Below are 18,589 nucleotides of genomic sequence, written 5' to 3'. Positions count from 1 at the left end.
CTGCCACACAGTGGGATGGTTTGACAGCAGCACCAACCCAGGGAGTGTTCATGAAGAAGGCAAATATATCCATGTTTCAGTGGGGCACACAAACAGTCTTCATGAGGCAAGAGGTGCTGCAGTCATGCCTAAATGTGAGTGGGTACCTTCTCTTAATAGTTTACACTGCTTTTAGGAGACTGCAGATGAAGAGGACATGTTGAGAAGGCCCACCTGAGGGAAAGCTGTTTTATAACAGCTCATTGCACGTGCTGTTACATCCTTCTCCAGCACATCTGGTACAGAGCCATTGCCAAAGACAGAAAACAAAGTGAATTGGAACACTTATCCCAGGGAAAACAGCCCAGGCTTTTAAGAGTTTTGATAAATCGTGTTTACTTGTTTCCACCAAAGAGCAGCTGCTGTTTTGTTCATCAAGTATGTGTAAACAGAAGAACTTGTGTGAGAAACAGGTTCAAAGCAAGAACCAAACACATCTCAGAATGCTTATAATCCTTAACAGGATCCAGGCTTACACTCTGATTGAGCACATTTCTAGACAAACCTGTTAGTAAGAAGGGCGAGCCACATCAGCACTGCCAGTGCTTTAGAAGGCAGGTTTTTGACTTGATCCCAATAGCACCAAACTTGCTAAACCGCAAGAGAAAACAAGGTGCCCAAATTCAGTCAGTCAGCAGCACAGACCAGGCCCTGGGGTGCAGTTCCCCAGCCCCCAAATTCAGTCAGTCAGCAGCACAGACTAAGCCCTGGGGTGCAGTTCCCCAGCCCCCAGATTCAGTCAGTCAGCAGCACAGACCAAGCCCTGGGGTGCAGTTCCCCAGCCCCCAGATTCAGTCAGTCAGCAGCACAGACCAAGCCCTGGGGTGCAGTTCCCCAGCCCCCAAATTCAGTCAGTCAGCAGCACACACCAAGCCCTGGGGTGCAGTTCCCCAGCCCTTGCAGTGCCCATTTACTGCCCACCAGCTACTCCACAGGGCACTTCTCCTGGCAAACTACTCTCTGCTTATCACACATGCAGACATGCCCCGTGATGGATATCATGGAAAAGCTGACAGCTTACTAAATACCCTTTAGCTCATCTCAGGAAAAACTTATTCATGTTCCTGCACCCTTATACTATTCCAAAGTTTTTTCCCTACAATAAAATAGACATGTGTTTCTAGGCAGTAGAGATGTTTCCTTAAGGGTGCAAATTCTGTTTAGCAGCAGCTGTACAGATAATTAAGCTATTTCTGATGATTATGAATACAGCTGAATACCCACAATGGCTCCTACATGTTACCTCACACACTTCCAACCCTGCAATTATCTCCTTCACTAAACACATCTTAAATAGGGACCAGTGAGGAACAAAACTTATGCGATTGGATCTACTTGATTTAAAAACTCAGTCTGTCCTATTAATGACAGCAGATCACTTTTCTAAAGGAAAAAGAAAAATGCAATATCCTGCTCAAATATGGACATTATCAAAAATAAGGAACCCCACTGAATTAACATCCTCATAATCAAAGTGAAACAAGGGCAGTAGGGCCATTCCATTCTACATCAGAACAGCATCACATGACTCAATGCTCAAAAAACCCCAATCCAACACACCCCCAAATCACATGCTCTCATATATCCTCCAGAAGAGAACAGCCAAGTCACAGGATGCAGTGTTCTCTGAAAAAAGATAATTTGTCTGGCTCTCAAAAACGTGCAAGCCTCCCTACTGTGCTTAGACACCACATCACAAAATCCCGCTGTGTCACAAAGCAAGTTTGAGTGGAGCTGATTCCAGGTAAAGACCAATTACTGTCTAGACTACACTTGTGACACCAACCCCTTCTCCACTTCTGACTGCATTTCATCTCTTTGTGGATACAACTTTGGACTCAATCAAATATGACCTTCCAAAATTCGAGGCACATCACAGGTACTGAGAAGCAGAACTTTACAATTTCAGTAACAATCCCAAAAAGTAAGGAAGGAAACCTTGCTTTTGTTCAACATCTCAGTAATTATGGATCAGAATTAAGTGGGTGGCAGTTGTAGGTGCCTCTCTGCATAACAGAGTCCCTTTCCCTTCCCACTTCCCAGCCCATGCACCTACAAAGGATTGAAAGGAGGAAAAAACTACAAATAATGCATATTAAGAGCAGCACAGGAAGATGGGTAAATATTGTGACATAAAGGGCAGGAATGACATAAAAATGGGCAGTGCTGTCACATGAACCTGCAAGAATAAAAGGCATCATCAGGAAGACCATTAGAACCACTGAGAGGATTGCAGGATAACCCCAAAACAAGCAAGTTTGTGTGTTGCACATGGAATTCGTAGAACAGGAGAGCAGGATAAACTGCTCTTTGCTAAAGAAACCTGGCCTTTGGTTCCACAGTAAAGGACTTCCCATGATCAGTCTGGGAAACAGCCAAAGTCACACTCCTGCAGTTTAGGAAAGAGCTGGGGTAGGGGGAGGAAATCAACCTATTTATAACAGAGGTTAAAACATAAACTTCTATCTCGAAGACAAATCTCCACCAACGAGTAAATGCACAGTTAAATCCTAATGCAAAGTCTGAGTGCAACCAGGAGAACTCTGGGCTGAGGAGGTGCCTGGTTGTGCTTCCTCACTCGGCCCTTCCAGCCACACTGGGGCTCCTTCCTGCACATGCACACAAAAATTCCAGAGTGGCAAAAGCATGAAACTCAGATGAGTCACTGCTGCAATCAGCAACGTCCAGCAGCAGTGAAGTTGTTGGCTTTTGTAGGGGGTGGGAATGAAAAATGAAACCACCCCAAATCTTAAGTGCAAGCAGGAATTTTACTTTTTGACTTCTTAAAGGTCAGAACAAATTGGCCAATACTGGAAACCAAACTCAGGCTGAGCACTGGATTATGTTCCCATTACAAAAATCTCGCAATAGTTAAAGGTGATTTTTATTAATTAGAATTTAATCTAGTGCTGACATTCTTCTTTTTGTTGCCTTTGAGTATTTCTCTCAAATTACACTTCAATCACTTTTTTTTCAGCTGCAAATGGAAACACTGACTGATTCACATCAACAAAACAAAACAAGCCCCAGAAAAGTGCTTTAAAACCTTGATGATATTATTAAGTACCTCCACTGAAAAGACTGCTGACCAACAACACAAAATCACACTGATAATTTGCATTCCATAAAGCCATGTCTATAGCAAACATTTGCTGTTTATATGGAGACAAGACACGGCATCAACAAATTCCTGCAATGATTTTGAAATAAACCCCCAGCATCCCAGGCAGGTATCACACGCTGCAGGATTGTGTGTGCTTGAATTCTCCTCCATCAAAGTGGGCTAAGAAACAGTAACAAAAAAGGCAGATTACGGTGAGGAAATGAATCGTTTGACACTCACCTATGTCAGTCCCTGGTCTCCAACAGAAGCTTCAGCCTAGCAGGATGAAATTTAATCTTGCATAAAAATTTCGTTACTAATTATCACACTGCAAATTCTTGACACTGAGCTAAACTTCCAACCCTTCAGTACTTTGGCAGTCACTTCTGTTCCTGGCCTTATGGACCTCCTGTATTTTGTCACACCAAAGGTGAAGAAGAATTCAAACTGACTGCAAATCAGTTTATGCAGCTGTCTGTACCACTCAGTTCACCCAGTTTACTCATCAACACCACTGCCATTTGTTTTTTTTTTCACTCAACAACTTGCCAGTTCCTCTGATGTGCATTCATAGAATCATAGAATGAATTGGGCTGGAAAAGACCTCCAAGATTATCAAGTCCAACCCTTGGTCCAACTCCAGGCCATTTACTAAATCTTGGCACTCAGTGTCACATCCAATCTCAGTTTAAAAACCTCCAGGGATGGTGAATCCACCACCTCTCTGGCAGCCCATTCCAATGCCTGATTACTCTCTCTGGAAAGAATTTTTTTTCTGATCTCCAACTTAAATTTCCCCTGGCAGAGCTTGAGCCCGTGCCCCCTTGTCCTATTGCTGAGTGCCTGGGAGAAGAGACCAACCCCCACTTGGACAGAAGTTCCCTTCAGGTACATAGGTTTGTACCAAACCATTTCTAATGGGTCATTTCTTCAGCTCATCCAGTTTGCTTTGACTTGTGTGGTATTTCAGCAGTGTGGAGAAAAGCAATGGTGAAGCTCAGCTTACCTGCCCCAGATTTGATTAGGGCAATTTGACAGGTAGAAAAAGACTGAGAGTCAACAATTCGAAAGAATATCATCTGACCTGGACAGGAACAAGGATCTTGTTTTAGTTCCCTGCCTATCTTGTGATAGAAAGTTCTCATTTGATAAGAGGGAAGAGCAGAGTAAGACCCATCTTAGGTGCAGACCCTATTTCAGGTATCCTGGGTACACTCTGCTCAGTGGCAGCACACGTCCAGTTCCACTGTGTTGTAATAGAGATTCAAGTAGTTCTTCAGATACATTCAGTGACCTATTCAGCAGCACCCAAGCTGCCCATTTGCATTGGTATTCTTTTCAAGTACACTAAGCTCTGGTGTCATTCAAGTATGTCTGAGCTTCAAGACAAACAGCATAAATATTTCATAGCTATAAAGGGTTACCTTCAGAGATAAATGACAACAAAGAGAAACATTTTGAAAGAGTTAATTTTTCAGGAGCAAAACTATAATATCAGTTGTTGCACTGACTAGTAGAGTCCCACTTCTCCCAGAAATTAACCCCTGATGTCAATCTAATTAAAAGTTTCCCTAAAGGCAGACTGAGGTGGATACCATCCTGCCTTCATCCCTCACCTGGGGCACAACTGCTACTCCAAAACAAGGGGCAGGTGCTTGGACAGTCACACTGTGAGCTGTGCCAGGGAATGAACTCCACAAAGAGTAAATACCAGAATGCAGCCACTCTACTCGTTACTGAAAACAAAACAAATACCAACCAACCAAACCACAAAAAAAACCCCCAACAAACAAAAAAGAAAGAAATCAGCTTCCAGGCAGCTCAGGTCCATGAATGCACTCCCAGGAATGGGGAAGGGATCAGAAAGCTGAGGCCAGGACTGTGGCAGTCCCGTTTTAGATCAGTTTAGGCTGCTGGAGCACCACACCCTAAGATTACTTCAGTGCAAAAAAGACGGAAAATGACCCACATCTTTTTATCTACATATTCTCTTCTTTGTCATTTTTTTTCACTGTATGACTGCTTTAAAAACTGAACTCAGAGAAATAAGCAAGAAAGTTTTTAATAGAAATCACAAAATGTTGGTTCCTGAAACTTCCTTAGGGATACTTCTCACCAGAAATCTGATTTCAGTTCCTAAAAGTCAGGCTGTGGTTAAACAGAGCTTTCAAAATAATAATGTTTAAATTACTAGAAGGAAAAGATGGTATTTCAGAAAACCAAGCTATGTGTAAGATGGCAACAACAGAACTGCAGCAAAAGATGAACATAAAACCACAATAAAGTAGGCAAAGGTATTTTGAAAAGAAGCTTGTAAAAGGCATAATGCAAATATTAATGATATTTTTTTATGAAAACCACACAGCTAAATAACAAAAGGGGCTTGTAAAACAAGGAAGGTGCAAATACAGCCCCAGAATGGATGCTAAAGGCCAGCAGCAAGAAGTAAGGCAATAACTGACCTTAGCATTGACAGGATGTGTTTAAAGACCTGTTTCCAAGCCTCAAGAAAGGGGCTTTACAACATGCCAAGAAAATGACCAATAAATCAACAGGATATGAATGTTTTAACCCAAGAGTTCTAAAGCACTGCAAGAATATCACTGGTCAACCACTAACTCTGGTATGCAAGTACAGGGCCACTGGTGTTGCTGCAGGTGGCCTGAAAGGACCAATTTCCACTCCAGGTACCATCGGGGCCTAACCAAGAAATATGCTCGATGGCCCTACCTGACAAACAGGTAATAACAACAAGTGTGAGTTACTAGACCTGTGGCTAAAGAAGGTAAGGGAAGTAGTGCCTGATATACATTAGCCAGCAGGACCAGGGCAGTGACCCTTCCCTTGTGCTCTGCGTTGGTGAGGCCACACCTTGAGTACTGTGTTCAGTTCTGGGCCCCTCAGTTCAGAAAGGATATTGAGGGGCTGGAGTGGGTCCAGAGAAGAGCAACAAGGCTGGTGAAGGGACTGGAGCACAAGCCCTATGGGGAGAGGCTGAGGGAGCTGGGGTTGTTTAGCCTGGAGAAGAGGAGGCTCAGAGGTGACCTCAGCACTGTCCAGAACTACCTGAAGGGAAGTTCTAGCCAGGTGGGGGTTGGTCTCTTCTCCCAGGCACTCAGCAATAGGACAAGGGGGCACGATGGGCTCAAGCTCTGCCAGGGGAAATTTAAGTTGGAGATCAGAAAAAAATCCTTTCCAGAGAGAGTAATCAGGCATTGGAATGGGCTGCCCAGAGAGGGAGTGGATTCCCCATCCCTGGAGGGTTTTAAACTGAGATTGGACGTGGCACTGAGTGCCATGATCTGGTAAAGGGACTGGAGTTTGACCGAGGGTTGGACTTGATGATCTTGGAGGTCTTTTCCAACTCAATCCATTCTATGATTCTATTTTATGATTAGCATTCTGAGAGAATGCAAGGGTGTGGATAAATATAACAGTTAATGCAGCACATCTGGATTTCTCAAGCTACCTCACAAAACACTTCTGTATATTTAGTTTACTAAACAACAGAACAAAATGTTTGATGAATTTCAGTGTGTGAAATAGCACTCTAGGGAAAATAAATCTATGTTGCAAAATATTTCAGTATAGTTATTACAACTCAAAAAAATAATTAAAAAGAAAAAAAAGCTTGGAATGACTATTAAACAACACTAAAAATACTCAGAAAGAAAACAAAATCAAAAGCATTCATCACTATAAATCCATGCTACTTTTCTACCACAAAATACTGCCCTGCAGCCCTGGTCATCCATCTCAAATAAATAAAAATCCAACACAAAGTATACAGTCACAATTTTATCCCCATACTAAGAATTACTATATATAGACTAATATTTTCTCCCTCAAAAAAAAAAATAGTACAAAGGAGACATTATGTAGGTCAGTAAGTCAGTGATGGTGGGGAAAAAAAGAATAATTCTTCCATATTGACCGTTTCTGACAGAAGAAATGATCAAAGCTTAAAATCAAAGGAAAATACGTTTTTCTCCATGCAATATTTCATAAAATGGAATAGCTCATAGTGCAGGCTGGTGGGATGCAAGCCAAGAACACAAGAGCTGCTAGATAAAGATTACACAAATCCGTAACAGATACGGCCTTTAGAAGGCACAAAGATCTGACAGCACAAGGTGCAACCTCTGTTCTAGGACGCCCCGGATGCTGAAAGGACACACTGTTTTGTTTGTCAGAGTTCCTGGAGCATCTACCACCTGACTCCCCAGGTCCCTGCACCCACACCAGCCGCTGAGGTCTGCACAGAGCCACAAGTCCACCTCCCGTGGGAGAGGAGGACAGAGGTGCAGCTTGGATGGCTGTGGGGGAAACCTGCCGAGAGATCTAAACCAAGAAAGGAGTCTCGGAGCAGTCACCAGTTTGGAGACAGGACATCTGACTGGGTCAGACACGGCAACAGCCTCTTGCAAGAGCCCACCTGCCCTTTCAGTGAAAAGCTTTTACTTATTGAGAGAGAGAAGTTGTGGAGTCTCCCTCACTGGAGATATTCCAAGAACCACCTGGGCCGTGTGTTCCAGGATGACCCTGTCTGAGCAGGGAGGCTGGACCAGATGACCCTCTGTGGCCCCTTCCAGCCTCACCCATCCTGTGACTATCCTGCCGTAGCTGAATGCAAAGTCCTGGAAGCAAAACCCTGTGGCAGCCTTCAAGTGAGAAGATAACAGGGGTCTCACCAGCGATGCCTCAGCTCCAGCAGGAGGTCTCTCTTGCCCCACACACTGCCCAGCACTGTGCCCTGGCAGGGGTGGGTGTGCCACTCTGCCCACAGCCCTTGCATCACCCCCCACCGTGACCCTGTAAGTGGTGCAGGTCCCTCTGCCCGACCCACCCTCGGCCCATCACTGTTCCCTTTGCCTGACACATGCCCAGCCCAACCCACCACTGTCCCCTCTGCCCGATCCACGCTCAGCCCATCACTGTCCCCTCTGCCTGACCCGTGCCCAGCCCAACCCATCACTGTCCCCTCTGCCCAACCAACCCCATCACTGTCCCCTCTGCCCGACCTACATCCAGCCCAACCCATCACTGCCCCCTCTACCCGACCCATCACTGACCTCTCTGACTGACCCATCACTGTCCCCTCTGCCCGACCTACGCCCAGCCCATCACTGTCCCCTCTGCCCGACTCACACCGGCCCATCACTGTTCCCTCTGACCAACCAACCCCATCACTGTCCCCTCTGCCCGACCCATCACTGATCCCTCTGCCTGACCCACCCCTGGACTATCACTGACCCCTCTGACCGACGCATCACTGACTCCTCTGCCCGGCCCATCACAGACCCCTCTGACTGGCCCACGCCCCCATCACTGTCCTCTCTACCCGCCCCACCCCTGGCCCACCACTCTCCCCTCAGAGGTACCCCCGCCGCAATGGCCTCTCCCCTATGCCCCCCGCCGCCATAGCCGTGGTCGCGCCCTGCCCTCACCGTAACGCTGCGACCGCGGCGGGCGCCCCAGCGCCTGCAGCCCGCCCGGCGCCCACAGCAGCACCAGGGCCGGCACCAGACACAGTCGGAGCCTCATAATCCCGGCGCGGCTCCCTCCGGCACCGGCCGAGCGCTCCTTCGCATCCGCCCGCGGCCGCTTCGCCCTCCTGGCCCGCACCCGGAAGCGCCGCGGCGGCGCGCGGGGCACTGTGGGGGCGGGCGGGGCCGCCATCTTGGACATGGCCCGCCCGGCCCCGCCGCTCCCGCCGCACCGGGGCCCCCTCAGGGGTGCGGCGGGAGCGGCGGGGCCGGGCAGCGCTGAGGGGGCCCCGGTGCGGCGGGAGCGGCGGGGCCGGGCAGCGCTGAGGGGGCCCCGGTGCGGTGGGATCGGCGGGGCTGGCGCTGGGGGGGCCCCGGTGCGGTGGGAGTGGCGGGGCTGGCGCTGGGGGGGCCCCGGTGTGGCGGGATGCGCTGTGAGGGCGTGAGGTGCTCTCATAGAAGCATGGAAAAGACCTCCGAGATCATCAAGTCCAACCCTTGGTCCAACTCCAGTCCCTTTATCAGATCATGGCACTCAGTGCCACGTCCAATCTCAGTTTAAAAACCTCCAGGGATGGTGAATCCACCACCTCTCTGGGCAGGCCATTCCAATGCCTGATTACTCTCTCTGGAAAGAATTTTTTTCTGATCTCCAACTTAAATTTCCCCTGGCAGAGCTTGAGGCCATCGTGCCCCCTTGTCCTATTGCTGAGTGCCTGGGAGAAGAGACCAACCCCCACCTGGCCAGAACTTCCCTTCAGGTAGTTCTAGACAGTGATGAGGTCACCTCTGAGCCTCCTCTTCTCCAGGCTAAACAACCCCAGCTCCCTCAGCCTCTCCCCATGGGGCTTGTGCTCCAGTCCCTTCACCAGCCTTGTTGCTCTTCTCTGGACCCTTCACAGAGCCACAGTGATTGGAGAGACTTATTGATTGGTAATGTTATTAATCAATACATCTATCATAGAATTTGCTTAATAGTTGCTGCAAAAATCACTTTATATAAAGTAGCTTAGCATATGGCAGAAATCATAAGGTATGGATATGTAGGACCTGTCCTTGAAGCTTCTATACTGAGGGGCCTTAGGGATTTCTTGTACTAACTAAAAGGTATGTATGTATCTATGTATGGCCAGACTGCACAAACGAAGATTTGGGAAGTGGGTGAGCCCTTCCAGCCTGCGCAGTGGATTTTTTAGGTGAGGCTCAGCGTGCGCAGAACTGGCCCCGCCATTTAAGTCCGAAGGTCCATCTGCCACGGCTGAGTGAGCTTGGACAGTGACAGGGAAGTCCTCAGGACAGTCACAGCACCCGGTACTCTACTGGGGCTGACCCTGCTGAGCATCCGAGATGGGATGGGATGGGATGGGATGGGATGTCAGGGAGGCTTTAACTGCCAGGGGACAGTCCTTACTGAGACTTGAACTGACAGCCTTGGGATTCAGAGTCCAGAGTGCTCTCCTTTACACCATGGGACCGCCCCCTACTAACTAAAATAGATTGGACACCATATGAAACAAAGATAAATCAGAAGACAGTCAAAAGAACAGGATAATTAGAGAAATTCACTGATTAGACTGGTTATAGTTGCCAACAGATCTGGTTTGGGGCAGTTTTGAGCCAAAGGTAAAAAGGACACATGAGGAAGAGTACAAACTTCATCCCCAAGACCACCAGAGACCCTCACCCCAAATTACCAGGAGGAAAGGCACAGGCACAAGAAGGAGGTGCATGGGGCAGAAAAGATGGAAATCAGTTCTTAAACATCATCATAATAACCCTGCCTTTTCTAAGAAAAGAATGTTTATGCATGAAGAAATAATGAATATGTATAACTTACTTGCATATAAACAAGTTGTTAACTCAACCAGGTATGCATGTTTTTGGAGGAGCTGTCCCCATGCACCCAGGCCTTGAATAAACATCCCCTTCTATAACCTTATCAGGTATAGAGTCTTTATTCCACAAATCAACAGACTGGGTCAGTTTGGAAGGGACCACAGTGGGTCATCAGGTCCAACCTCCCTGATCAAGCAAGCCCATCCCAGAGCATGTGGCCCAGGACTGCGCCCAGATGGTTCTGGAATATCTCCAGGGAGGGAGACTCCACAGCCTCGGGGCAATCTGTTCTGGCACTCAGTCATTTGCACAGGAAAGAAGTTCTTCCTTGTGTACAGGTGGAAATTTCTGTGCATCTGTTTCTGCGTGTTGCCTCTTGTCCTATTGCTTGGCACCACCAAGAGGAGCCTGGATCCATCCTCTTGGATCCTTAAAAACATCGATGGGGTCCCCCCTCAGTAATCTCTTCTCAAGGCTGAACAGGCCCAGCTGCCTCAGCCTTTGCTCATAAGGGACGTGATCCAGTCCCGAAATCATCCTTGTTGCCCTCTGTTGGACCTGCTCCAGGAGCTCCATGTCTGTCTCATACTGGGAAGCCCAGAACTGGACACAGCACTCCAGATGTGGCCTCTTCAGGGGTGGGTAGAAGGGACAGGATCACCTCCCTCCGTCTGCTGGCAATGCTCTTCTTCCCACTGAGGGCATTCACTTTCTTGGGGCATCCTCACCACAGCCCCCCCGTGACAGCCTCCCAGAGCAGGAGCAGGCCCCTGGAAAGGGAGGGGGCTCTGGTGGCTGCAGCCTGTCTCTGTGGAGGGCAGGGAATGTGAGCCCACCCAGGCAGGACCCGGCACTCTTGGATCCCACGCGCTCAGTGGTGCCGCTCATGGCTGCAGTTTGCAGCTTCTCCTCTTCCATGCAGGTGACTGTACCAGGTGACTTCACAAGGTTTTGTGTGGGTTTTGTAGCACAACTGAGGACTGTAGCACTTAGTACAAATAATAAGTGATGGATCCATGAGTCAACTGTTCCCAAACAGCAACACCTCATTGAGATAAAAACACAGGAAATGTGCACAGTTACAGCTGTGCTGTAGCACTTCAGTTAACATTCTCCAGAATTACCTCGATCTTTTACCTTTTTGCAGATGCCTCTGGCAAAGATGATTGCAAGTGATGTGCTCAGCAAAAATGAAGAAAACACATCCCCATTGCCCATCCTGCTTAGGCCATGCTGCTCATTATTTAACCTGAAGTCCTTAAATAGCGTCAATAGAATTACTCCTTTTCAATTTTTCATAAAAACATAAGGTCAGATATAGTGCTTAAATCAGTATAGTGTGTCCCAGTTCTTGTCTCCAAAGATGGGAAGATTCCAAGAGGCCAAATGGCTGGAGAAGCTTACAGTGGGTCCACTTTGAACTTCCAACAATTTCCATCTAGTGACTCCCAAAATCAGAGGTTGTGTCTTGCTTAGCAGCTCTCTCTGTATCTCCTCCATACATTGGTCCAGTTGACTTGATGCTGAGGAAGTACCACCTAAATACAAGGAATAACTTCTTCACTCTCTGAATGATCATGCACTGGAACAGATTGCCCACAGAGGCTGTGGAGTCTCCCTCCCTGGAGATATTCCAGGACCATCTGGGCGCAGTCCTGGGCCACATGCTCTAGGATGGGCTTGTTAATCAGGGAGGTTGGACCAGCTGTCCTACTGTGGTCCCTTCCAACCTGACCCATTCTGTGTTTCTGTGACCTGCTGCTTAAACTTGTAGCAACATCCCATGGCAGGGAGTTCCACGAAAAATCACCTTCCTTGCTTTCCTGACATTTTGTGACACCATCTGATGAGCCACCCCTCCTTCTTGCTTTGGAAAGTAAGAAATAAAACAATTTTTCCTTTTCTATTCCAGATACTCATGGACTCTACAAGATCGCCTTTCAGTCTGGTAAGGCTTCTCTTGCAGACTGTCAAGTCCAAGTGAAATCCCATTCTTCTTTTGCAAGGAAGCATTTGTTGTTATTCTACGAACTTTATCATTTCTGCTATTCCTGTTTGTGGTGGTGGGACTGGAACTGCATATGGTGTTCCTGACAGAAGCACACAGTGGATTTACAAAGTGGCATAACATTATTCCTTTTCTTATTCTCAATATTGTTTTAAAATATTTCTAGTATTCAATATAGTGTTGATCTCCACTAAGCTGCCATTGTCCTACAAATAACATTAAACTTCCAAGCTCTCAGTCCAGGTGCGGTGATCAGTTCAGACACCATTATTCCACCTGTGATGTAGGACTGACTGTTCCTTTACAGACACTTTACATGTGTCTGTCTTTCTGATCATCTGTCATTTTCCTGCCAGGCACTGAGGACTTTGTTCAGTTGCACACGTGTGGGTGTCCAGCCCTATTCCAGATGACACAGAGTGTCTAAGGCTTCCAAAGAGCCTCCTGGGTCTCCATCAAGTCCTGTGCCTGAGCCAATGAGATGTCTCCCATGTGATGGAGCATGAGTGTGGGTGATTGAGCCCCAGATTGTGAAAGGTCTTTCTGCAGTTCTCAGGCACATCTTTTCTTTCCTTCCGTGAGTAACATGGTATCATCACCAACCTTTGTCTTGTCACTCCTCACCTTATTTATGAATAAACACAGAGATGTGAAGGTGCATTAGTGGCCTCTTTTTACTGTGAAAACTGACCTTTTACTTAATCTTTTAGTTGCATGTTAATCCATGCTGGAATCTTCTCTCTTATCCCATGGTTGCTTAGTCTCCTTAAGAGCCTTTGGCAACAAATTCTTTAAAGTCTTTCAGAAATCTCAGCAAACTGTATTTCTGCAATTCCTCTTATCCAAGTGCTTGCTGGCACATTTAGAAAACTTCATGCTGAGTTTATAAGGCAAGACTTCTCTTTGGAAGAACAATGTCAACAAAACCCTTGTTGGCCTTTCCCTGTTAAATCATAGCTGTTCATGTGTGTACTAATGGTAGTTTTACTAGTCTGTGCAGAATAGGAGTCAGTTTTAGTTGTGTGTAGTTCTCCAGCTTTCCCCTAGAAACAACTTTAAAAAAATAATGTAACATTTACACAATCCACTTCTTAAATGCTAATAACATTTTAAGCAAGAATTTATACCACAGTTAGAATTTCATTTATTGCATCCTTGAGTTTCCTGGATGAACAGACTCTGTTGAGAATCCGTGTTCTTAATGCATGAACTTCTTTGTAAGTCAACACCTCAGTTTTAGAGAAGGCCAGTGATGAAGTGTTGCAGCAGCAGAACAGAAACTCAGGAAATTCTCCTGGGCTTTCCACCATGGCCTTATCGTCTCCCACTAATGCTTTTGTAGCCAGTTCAGTTGGTGAGTTTCAGTTTCTGGCACCTGGGAAACTAAGATATTGAAATAATATCAGATCCCCTTGAAAATTATTTATTCTTTAGTTTTGTGCATTTTATGACTCTTTCTTTTGATGTCATTCATGAGATTGATCATAACCCTCTGATTTGTAGATTTGGTTGGGGTTTTTTTCCCCAAAATGCCTTATTTTGGTTAGTTTTCTTTTGCTTGGGATTATTCCATGTTTGTGCTTAATCTCGTTACCTCTTTCTGGGTTTTGTTTTATTTTTAGATATAGCATACCCATTCTGAAGTATAACTTTTCTCTACCCATGTCTTGATTCTAGGGACTTTGCTCTTTTTTGACCTCCACTGAGAACATAGTTGAAGTTTCAGGTAAGTGAGGCTCCAGCAGCTTTTCAAAATCTCTTTTAATGTTAGTAACAACTAAACAAGTGCTCATCATTGCATTTGGTGAAGGTTATACTTGGCATTTATAAATACCAATTTTCATTTGCCATTTTATCAGAAGTGATTTAATATTTCAGGATCTTTCTGCAAGTCATAGAATCAACTTTAAATGGAACTTTTGGGAATAGATTTATCTGTGAACTATTTATCCCTATTTTCAGGTCATATATTGGGACTGCAGAGGTCGTGGTACAGATTAATTTTTTTATCGATGGGTGGACTTTCCTCTCTCTCACTATTCTTTAACTTGTGAAACAAGATACAGAAAGCCAGGTGAAACCGCTTGAATTTTCCCACTGATGAGGTTTGTTTCTTTCTTTTACTTCTTGTCTCACAAGGAGACCTTAACAATAGAACTTGATTATCTGTAAATATATTTAGGGATTTAGACTGTGATTTGTGTTTTGACAGAGCCCATCACAATAGAGTAGTTAGATAAAATGTTTAGATTACAGCTATTTAATAACAGCATAACAGTATATAATAATTATGAGAAGTGTAATTGATTTAGCAATATTGTTTATTCCATGGTAATAATATTTATTTGATATCAGTAGATTAGTTTGATGGAATTTCTGGGTGTGATTTACTTTGTCATTGTATTTTAATAATTTTTTATTAAGTGTAAATGTACTTATTTAATAAAGTGTGGTGACTTTTAATTTAGTTATTCAAATGTATCATCTTGTGTCCACTACAAGAGCACTTTTGGAGTGTGTTGATACTCAGTATTCATAGAAATGCCTTATTTTCTACCCTCAGGAAGGAATTTGAGCCATTTTATTAAGGCAATTGTGGAATAAACAAGGATATGATGTGTACATAGGATTTAATTAGAAATTAATGGGAAGTAGCATGTAGTGTGTTTTGGTGAGGAATAGCACAAGTACAGCACATTGAATAATAAAACCCCAAACCAATTTACTATATATAGCCAGTAAAATGTGTTTTCCTGTGTTAATAATAAAAGCTAGAGATTTACAGTGACAGCTAAACAGGCAGCTAACCCTGTTCAGAAGGATGGTTTAAGAGCAAGTGTTTGATAAAAGAGGTTAACCCACTAACCAAAGCAATTCCTAAAATACACAGTTTTGTAGTTCAGTTAGAGAGGAAGGTGGTTTCTGTGGCAGGCCCTGGAGGAAGATGAAGGATTGCCTTTGTTTTGTGAATGTTTGAATAGTAAATGATCCCCTGAAGAAAAAGTTTTGATCTTGGTTCTGAGCTAAGAGATAAGCAGAGCCCTTCCCCACCCATGTGGGAGAGGTATGCTCCATAAAGCTGCATATTTTCCCATGGGAATTACTGAAACCCCTATCATGTGGCTTTGGAATCTATGTTGGGTGAAGTCCTGGGAGTGTGGTGACTTACAAGAAGTGTTCTTCCTCTGGGAGGATGGAATGAACTCATTTATAAGTTTCATTCACTTTCATGATCATCTGCCAAAAAAAAATTCCTTAAAAGCACTTGGGAGTTTCTCAAAGTGAAATAACCTTCAAAACACAGGAAAAAACCCCAAACAGTGAGACATCATCTATGCTTATGTAACACAAGGAGGGCTTCATGTTTGTTTCATGCCGTGGAACGTGGCACCTCACAGCAGGAACAGGTCTGCAGGAGTCAAAAGGCAGAAGACTGGTAAACTTTGGTCTGATCACTGAAGTCTTCTCTGTCTTGCTGACTGAGACTGTTCTGATAATGAGATCTGGACTCCTGTGGCATACCACTTCTGAAGCTTCTGTTAATTCCTCTCTTCCCCACCTCTTTTTTCTCCTCTGTTCTCTTCCTTGGCTGACTTTCACCAAGTCCCCTGACTTAGTCTCCTCTCTTTTATCTCCGTAGATAATATTTTTTCCCATACAGCATTTCATTACTTTGAAGGCCTCACCCTTACTTAACATTGTTTGGCCTATTGTCACTTTCTAAATATGTATAATAGCATTCCACATTAGTGATCCAGCAGTTTATAGCATGAATAGTCTTTTCCCAACATTTCCCCTACCTACTCAGCAAGACAGAAATTTGGCTACAACTCTTGAAATCTACATATTCCAATATTTTCTGGCTGCAAGGAACTTCTATGGCCTCCTGTAGTCTTCCAGGTCTACACAAATACACTGCAACTAGACTGACTTTCCTGCTGTGCTAGTTCTGAAATCTGCTATTACTGCAACATAAAGGAAAGCAGAGAGCCCAACATGAGAGAGCTTTTCAAAGGCAGAACCAACCTGAGTTTGATCTTCATAATTGTGATCATGTGTTCTCTATAATTATAATAACACATTATGCTTTTCTTCTCTGAAGCATATCAAAGTTAATCTTCATAGGGAAGGAATATACTCTTGTGAAGTTACTTCCTGCTACAGTCTTCTTAAAATCCACAATGAAATTACTTGGCCCTACTTTCTGACACAAAGTGGTCCCTATTTCCTGTGTCTGCCAGGAGATGGTGCTGCCAGTCTTCCAGCTCTTCCTTTCCAATTCTTAGGAAAAGTGGCACATGTTTATGTATAAATAATGAAGATACTTCTCCCATCTGACTGGTGCACTTTTGTACTAACATGGATCTTAAGGGAAACTGAAAACACCTTTTCATATTTAAAGCTTACTACTGTCTTAGAACTGGACATACATGTTTAGGATTCACCAGATGTCAATGGCAACACCATTCAGGAACTTTCCAATTTTCTAGTCTTCCATGACAGGATGACAAACATAAACTCCTCATCTTTATGATTTCCTGGGTAGTTTCACACGTGCCTTTCTCACCTTTACCAACATCTATGGATGCATTCTGGCAGAGTGACTCCTACTCTCACTGCCATCCCAGCCCCGTCCAGAGAGCAAGAGCTTTGACACTGCTTTAAATGTAAGCAAGATGCAGTTTTAAATCTCATCCTAAATCACTTTTGGTAATGTGGAGAGTTCTGTTAGCATCAATGTTAACAGATCCTGCAGCTCCTGATTCCACTGAGCACACTTAACAAAATTTGGCCTGAAAAGACCTTGCAATGTGTAATGGAGGGGCACATTCTCTTCTGCTTGATTACATTTATAAATATGTATAAATGTCACAGAACAACATACTTCCTTTTAAGCTCAAAGGGTCCATTTTCTAGCTTTGTTTATTTGGTATCAGATTTTCTTTTCACCAGTGCAATTGTTTGGTAACACTCATGACTACAGTAGGAAAAAGAAAAGAACTGGACTTGATTTTCTTATTTTCTGTTTCTAAAATACTCTCTGATGATTTAATATATGTTCTGGTGATTTCTCTTACCCACACAACAACTATCAGAGACACTGGTGAAAGTTACCATCTCTGATATCAATTCCTGCTTTTCAGAGGACATCAGATATTTTTATTCTCTTTTCTCTCCTGAGAAAAAGCTTCTCTGATGTGAACTATAACAGAAGAAAAGAGAATCTAAGTATTCAGTAAGGTAAAATGTACTTCTTCTGGGCAATATTTTTGATCAGACATTAGGACCAGGCATTAGTCCAGGAGTATTTTTAATGTAAAGGCAGCTAATGTGGAGCTTGTGCAAAGTACTGAAATGTTGGCCAGTCTCCAGCTGTACTATTTTGGTGTGTGAGACACAGAGGAAACTGATTGCCAGCATACTAGAGCAGCCCAAGCAAAACCTGGCAGCTAGACAAGTGGATGTATACCGTACTAAAATAAAGTAAAATAAATTAGTAGGAATTTTTACTGATTAAATTTGGACACAGTTGCATTTGGAAAGTTCTGCTGGCAAGCTACCTTATGCTGACTGCTTTGGTCCTGTATTTGTGTGTATGTATTTGTGTCTATGTCTATATATACATATGAACAATCCCTGCTTAGGCTTGGAACTGTACAGAAAGCTTTGTAAGAGAAAAATGAAACTCTTTTGGGTAAACTCTGAAATCAGGATTCAGTGGCTTCACAAGTGAGGTTTATTCTCATGTGTGAGAGTTGCAAGGTGAAACTCCTGGGATTTTTTTTCCCTCACCAGGTACGTTGGCAATATGGAATTTAAGTGTAAGTGGAGGCTTAAACATGCCATGAAAATTTAATGTATTGAATGCAGTACCATCTGCATTACAAAGAAACTGAAAAAGAGTGGGCTAAAAAGAGGCTGTGCTGGAATCAATGCCTTCTAGGGTTTTTTGGCAAGATCTCAAATAGAGAGCAATTCATGGAGTACATGGAATGTAGCATTAGACTTTGCTTGCTATTCCTAATTAGAGCTGTAGTAGACCACACTTGTGAATGTGGCATCACCAAGAGTTTCTTGAAAAAAGACAAATGCTTGAGCCAAGCATGTAGGACCATG

At 44.4% G+C, this 18,589-nt stretch overlaps 1 protein-coding gene and 1 long non-coding RNA gene across 3 annotated transcripts in view; one reads left to right on the top strand and one right to left on the bottom strand.

The window, feature by feature from the left end:
- ADAM17 (ADAM metallopeptidase domain 17) overlaps nucleotides 1–8,769 on the bottom strand; it is a 42,714-nt gene extending 33,945 nt beyond the window's left edge. For both annotated transcript variants that reach the window (XM_071548357.1, XM_071548358.1), the window contains exon 1: nucleotides 8,590–8,769. In XM_071548357.1, coding sequence (XP_071404458.1) covers nucleotides 8,590–8,686 — 97 coding nt within the window. In that variant the 5' untranslated portion in view covers nucleotides 8,687–8,769. The remainder of the gene's footprint in view (nucleotides 1–8,589) is intronic.
- A 510-nt stretch (nucleotides 8,770–9,279) lies between these two features.
- Nucleotides 9,280–14,197, top strand: LOC139668271 (uncharacterized). Its single transcript, XR_011697012.1, has 4 exons — nucleotides 9,280–9,561; nucleotides 12,377–12,412; nucleotides 12,829–13,049; nucleotides 14,150–14,197. It is a non-coding gene; the product is annotated as an uncharacterized lncRNA (long non-coding RNA).
- The last annotated feature ends 4,392 nt before the right edge of the window (nucleotides 14,198–18,589 follow it).

This window comes from Pithys albifrons, chromosome 2 (assembly GCF_047495875.1).
Source record: "Pithys albifrons albifrons isolate INPA30051 chromosome 2, PitAlb_v1, whole genome shotgun sequence".
NCBI lineage: Eukaryota > Metazoa > Chordata > Aves > Passeriformes > Thamnophilidae > Pithys > Pithys albifrons.
The sequence above is the reverse complement of the archived record's forward strand: the minus strand, read 5'-3'. Positions and strand labels throughout refer to the sequence as shown.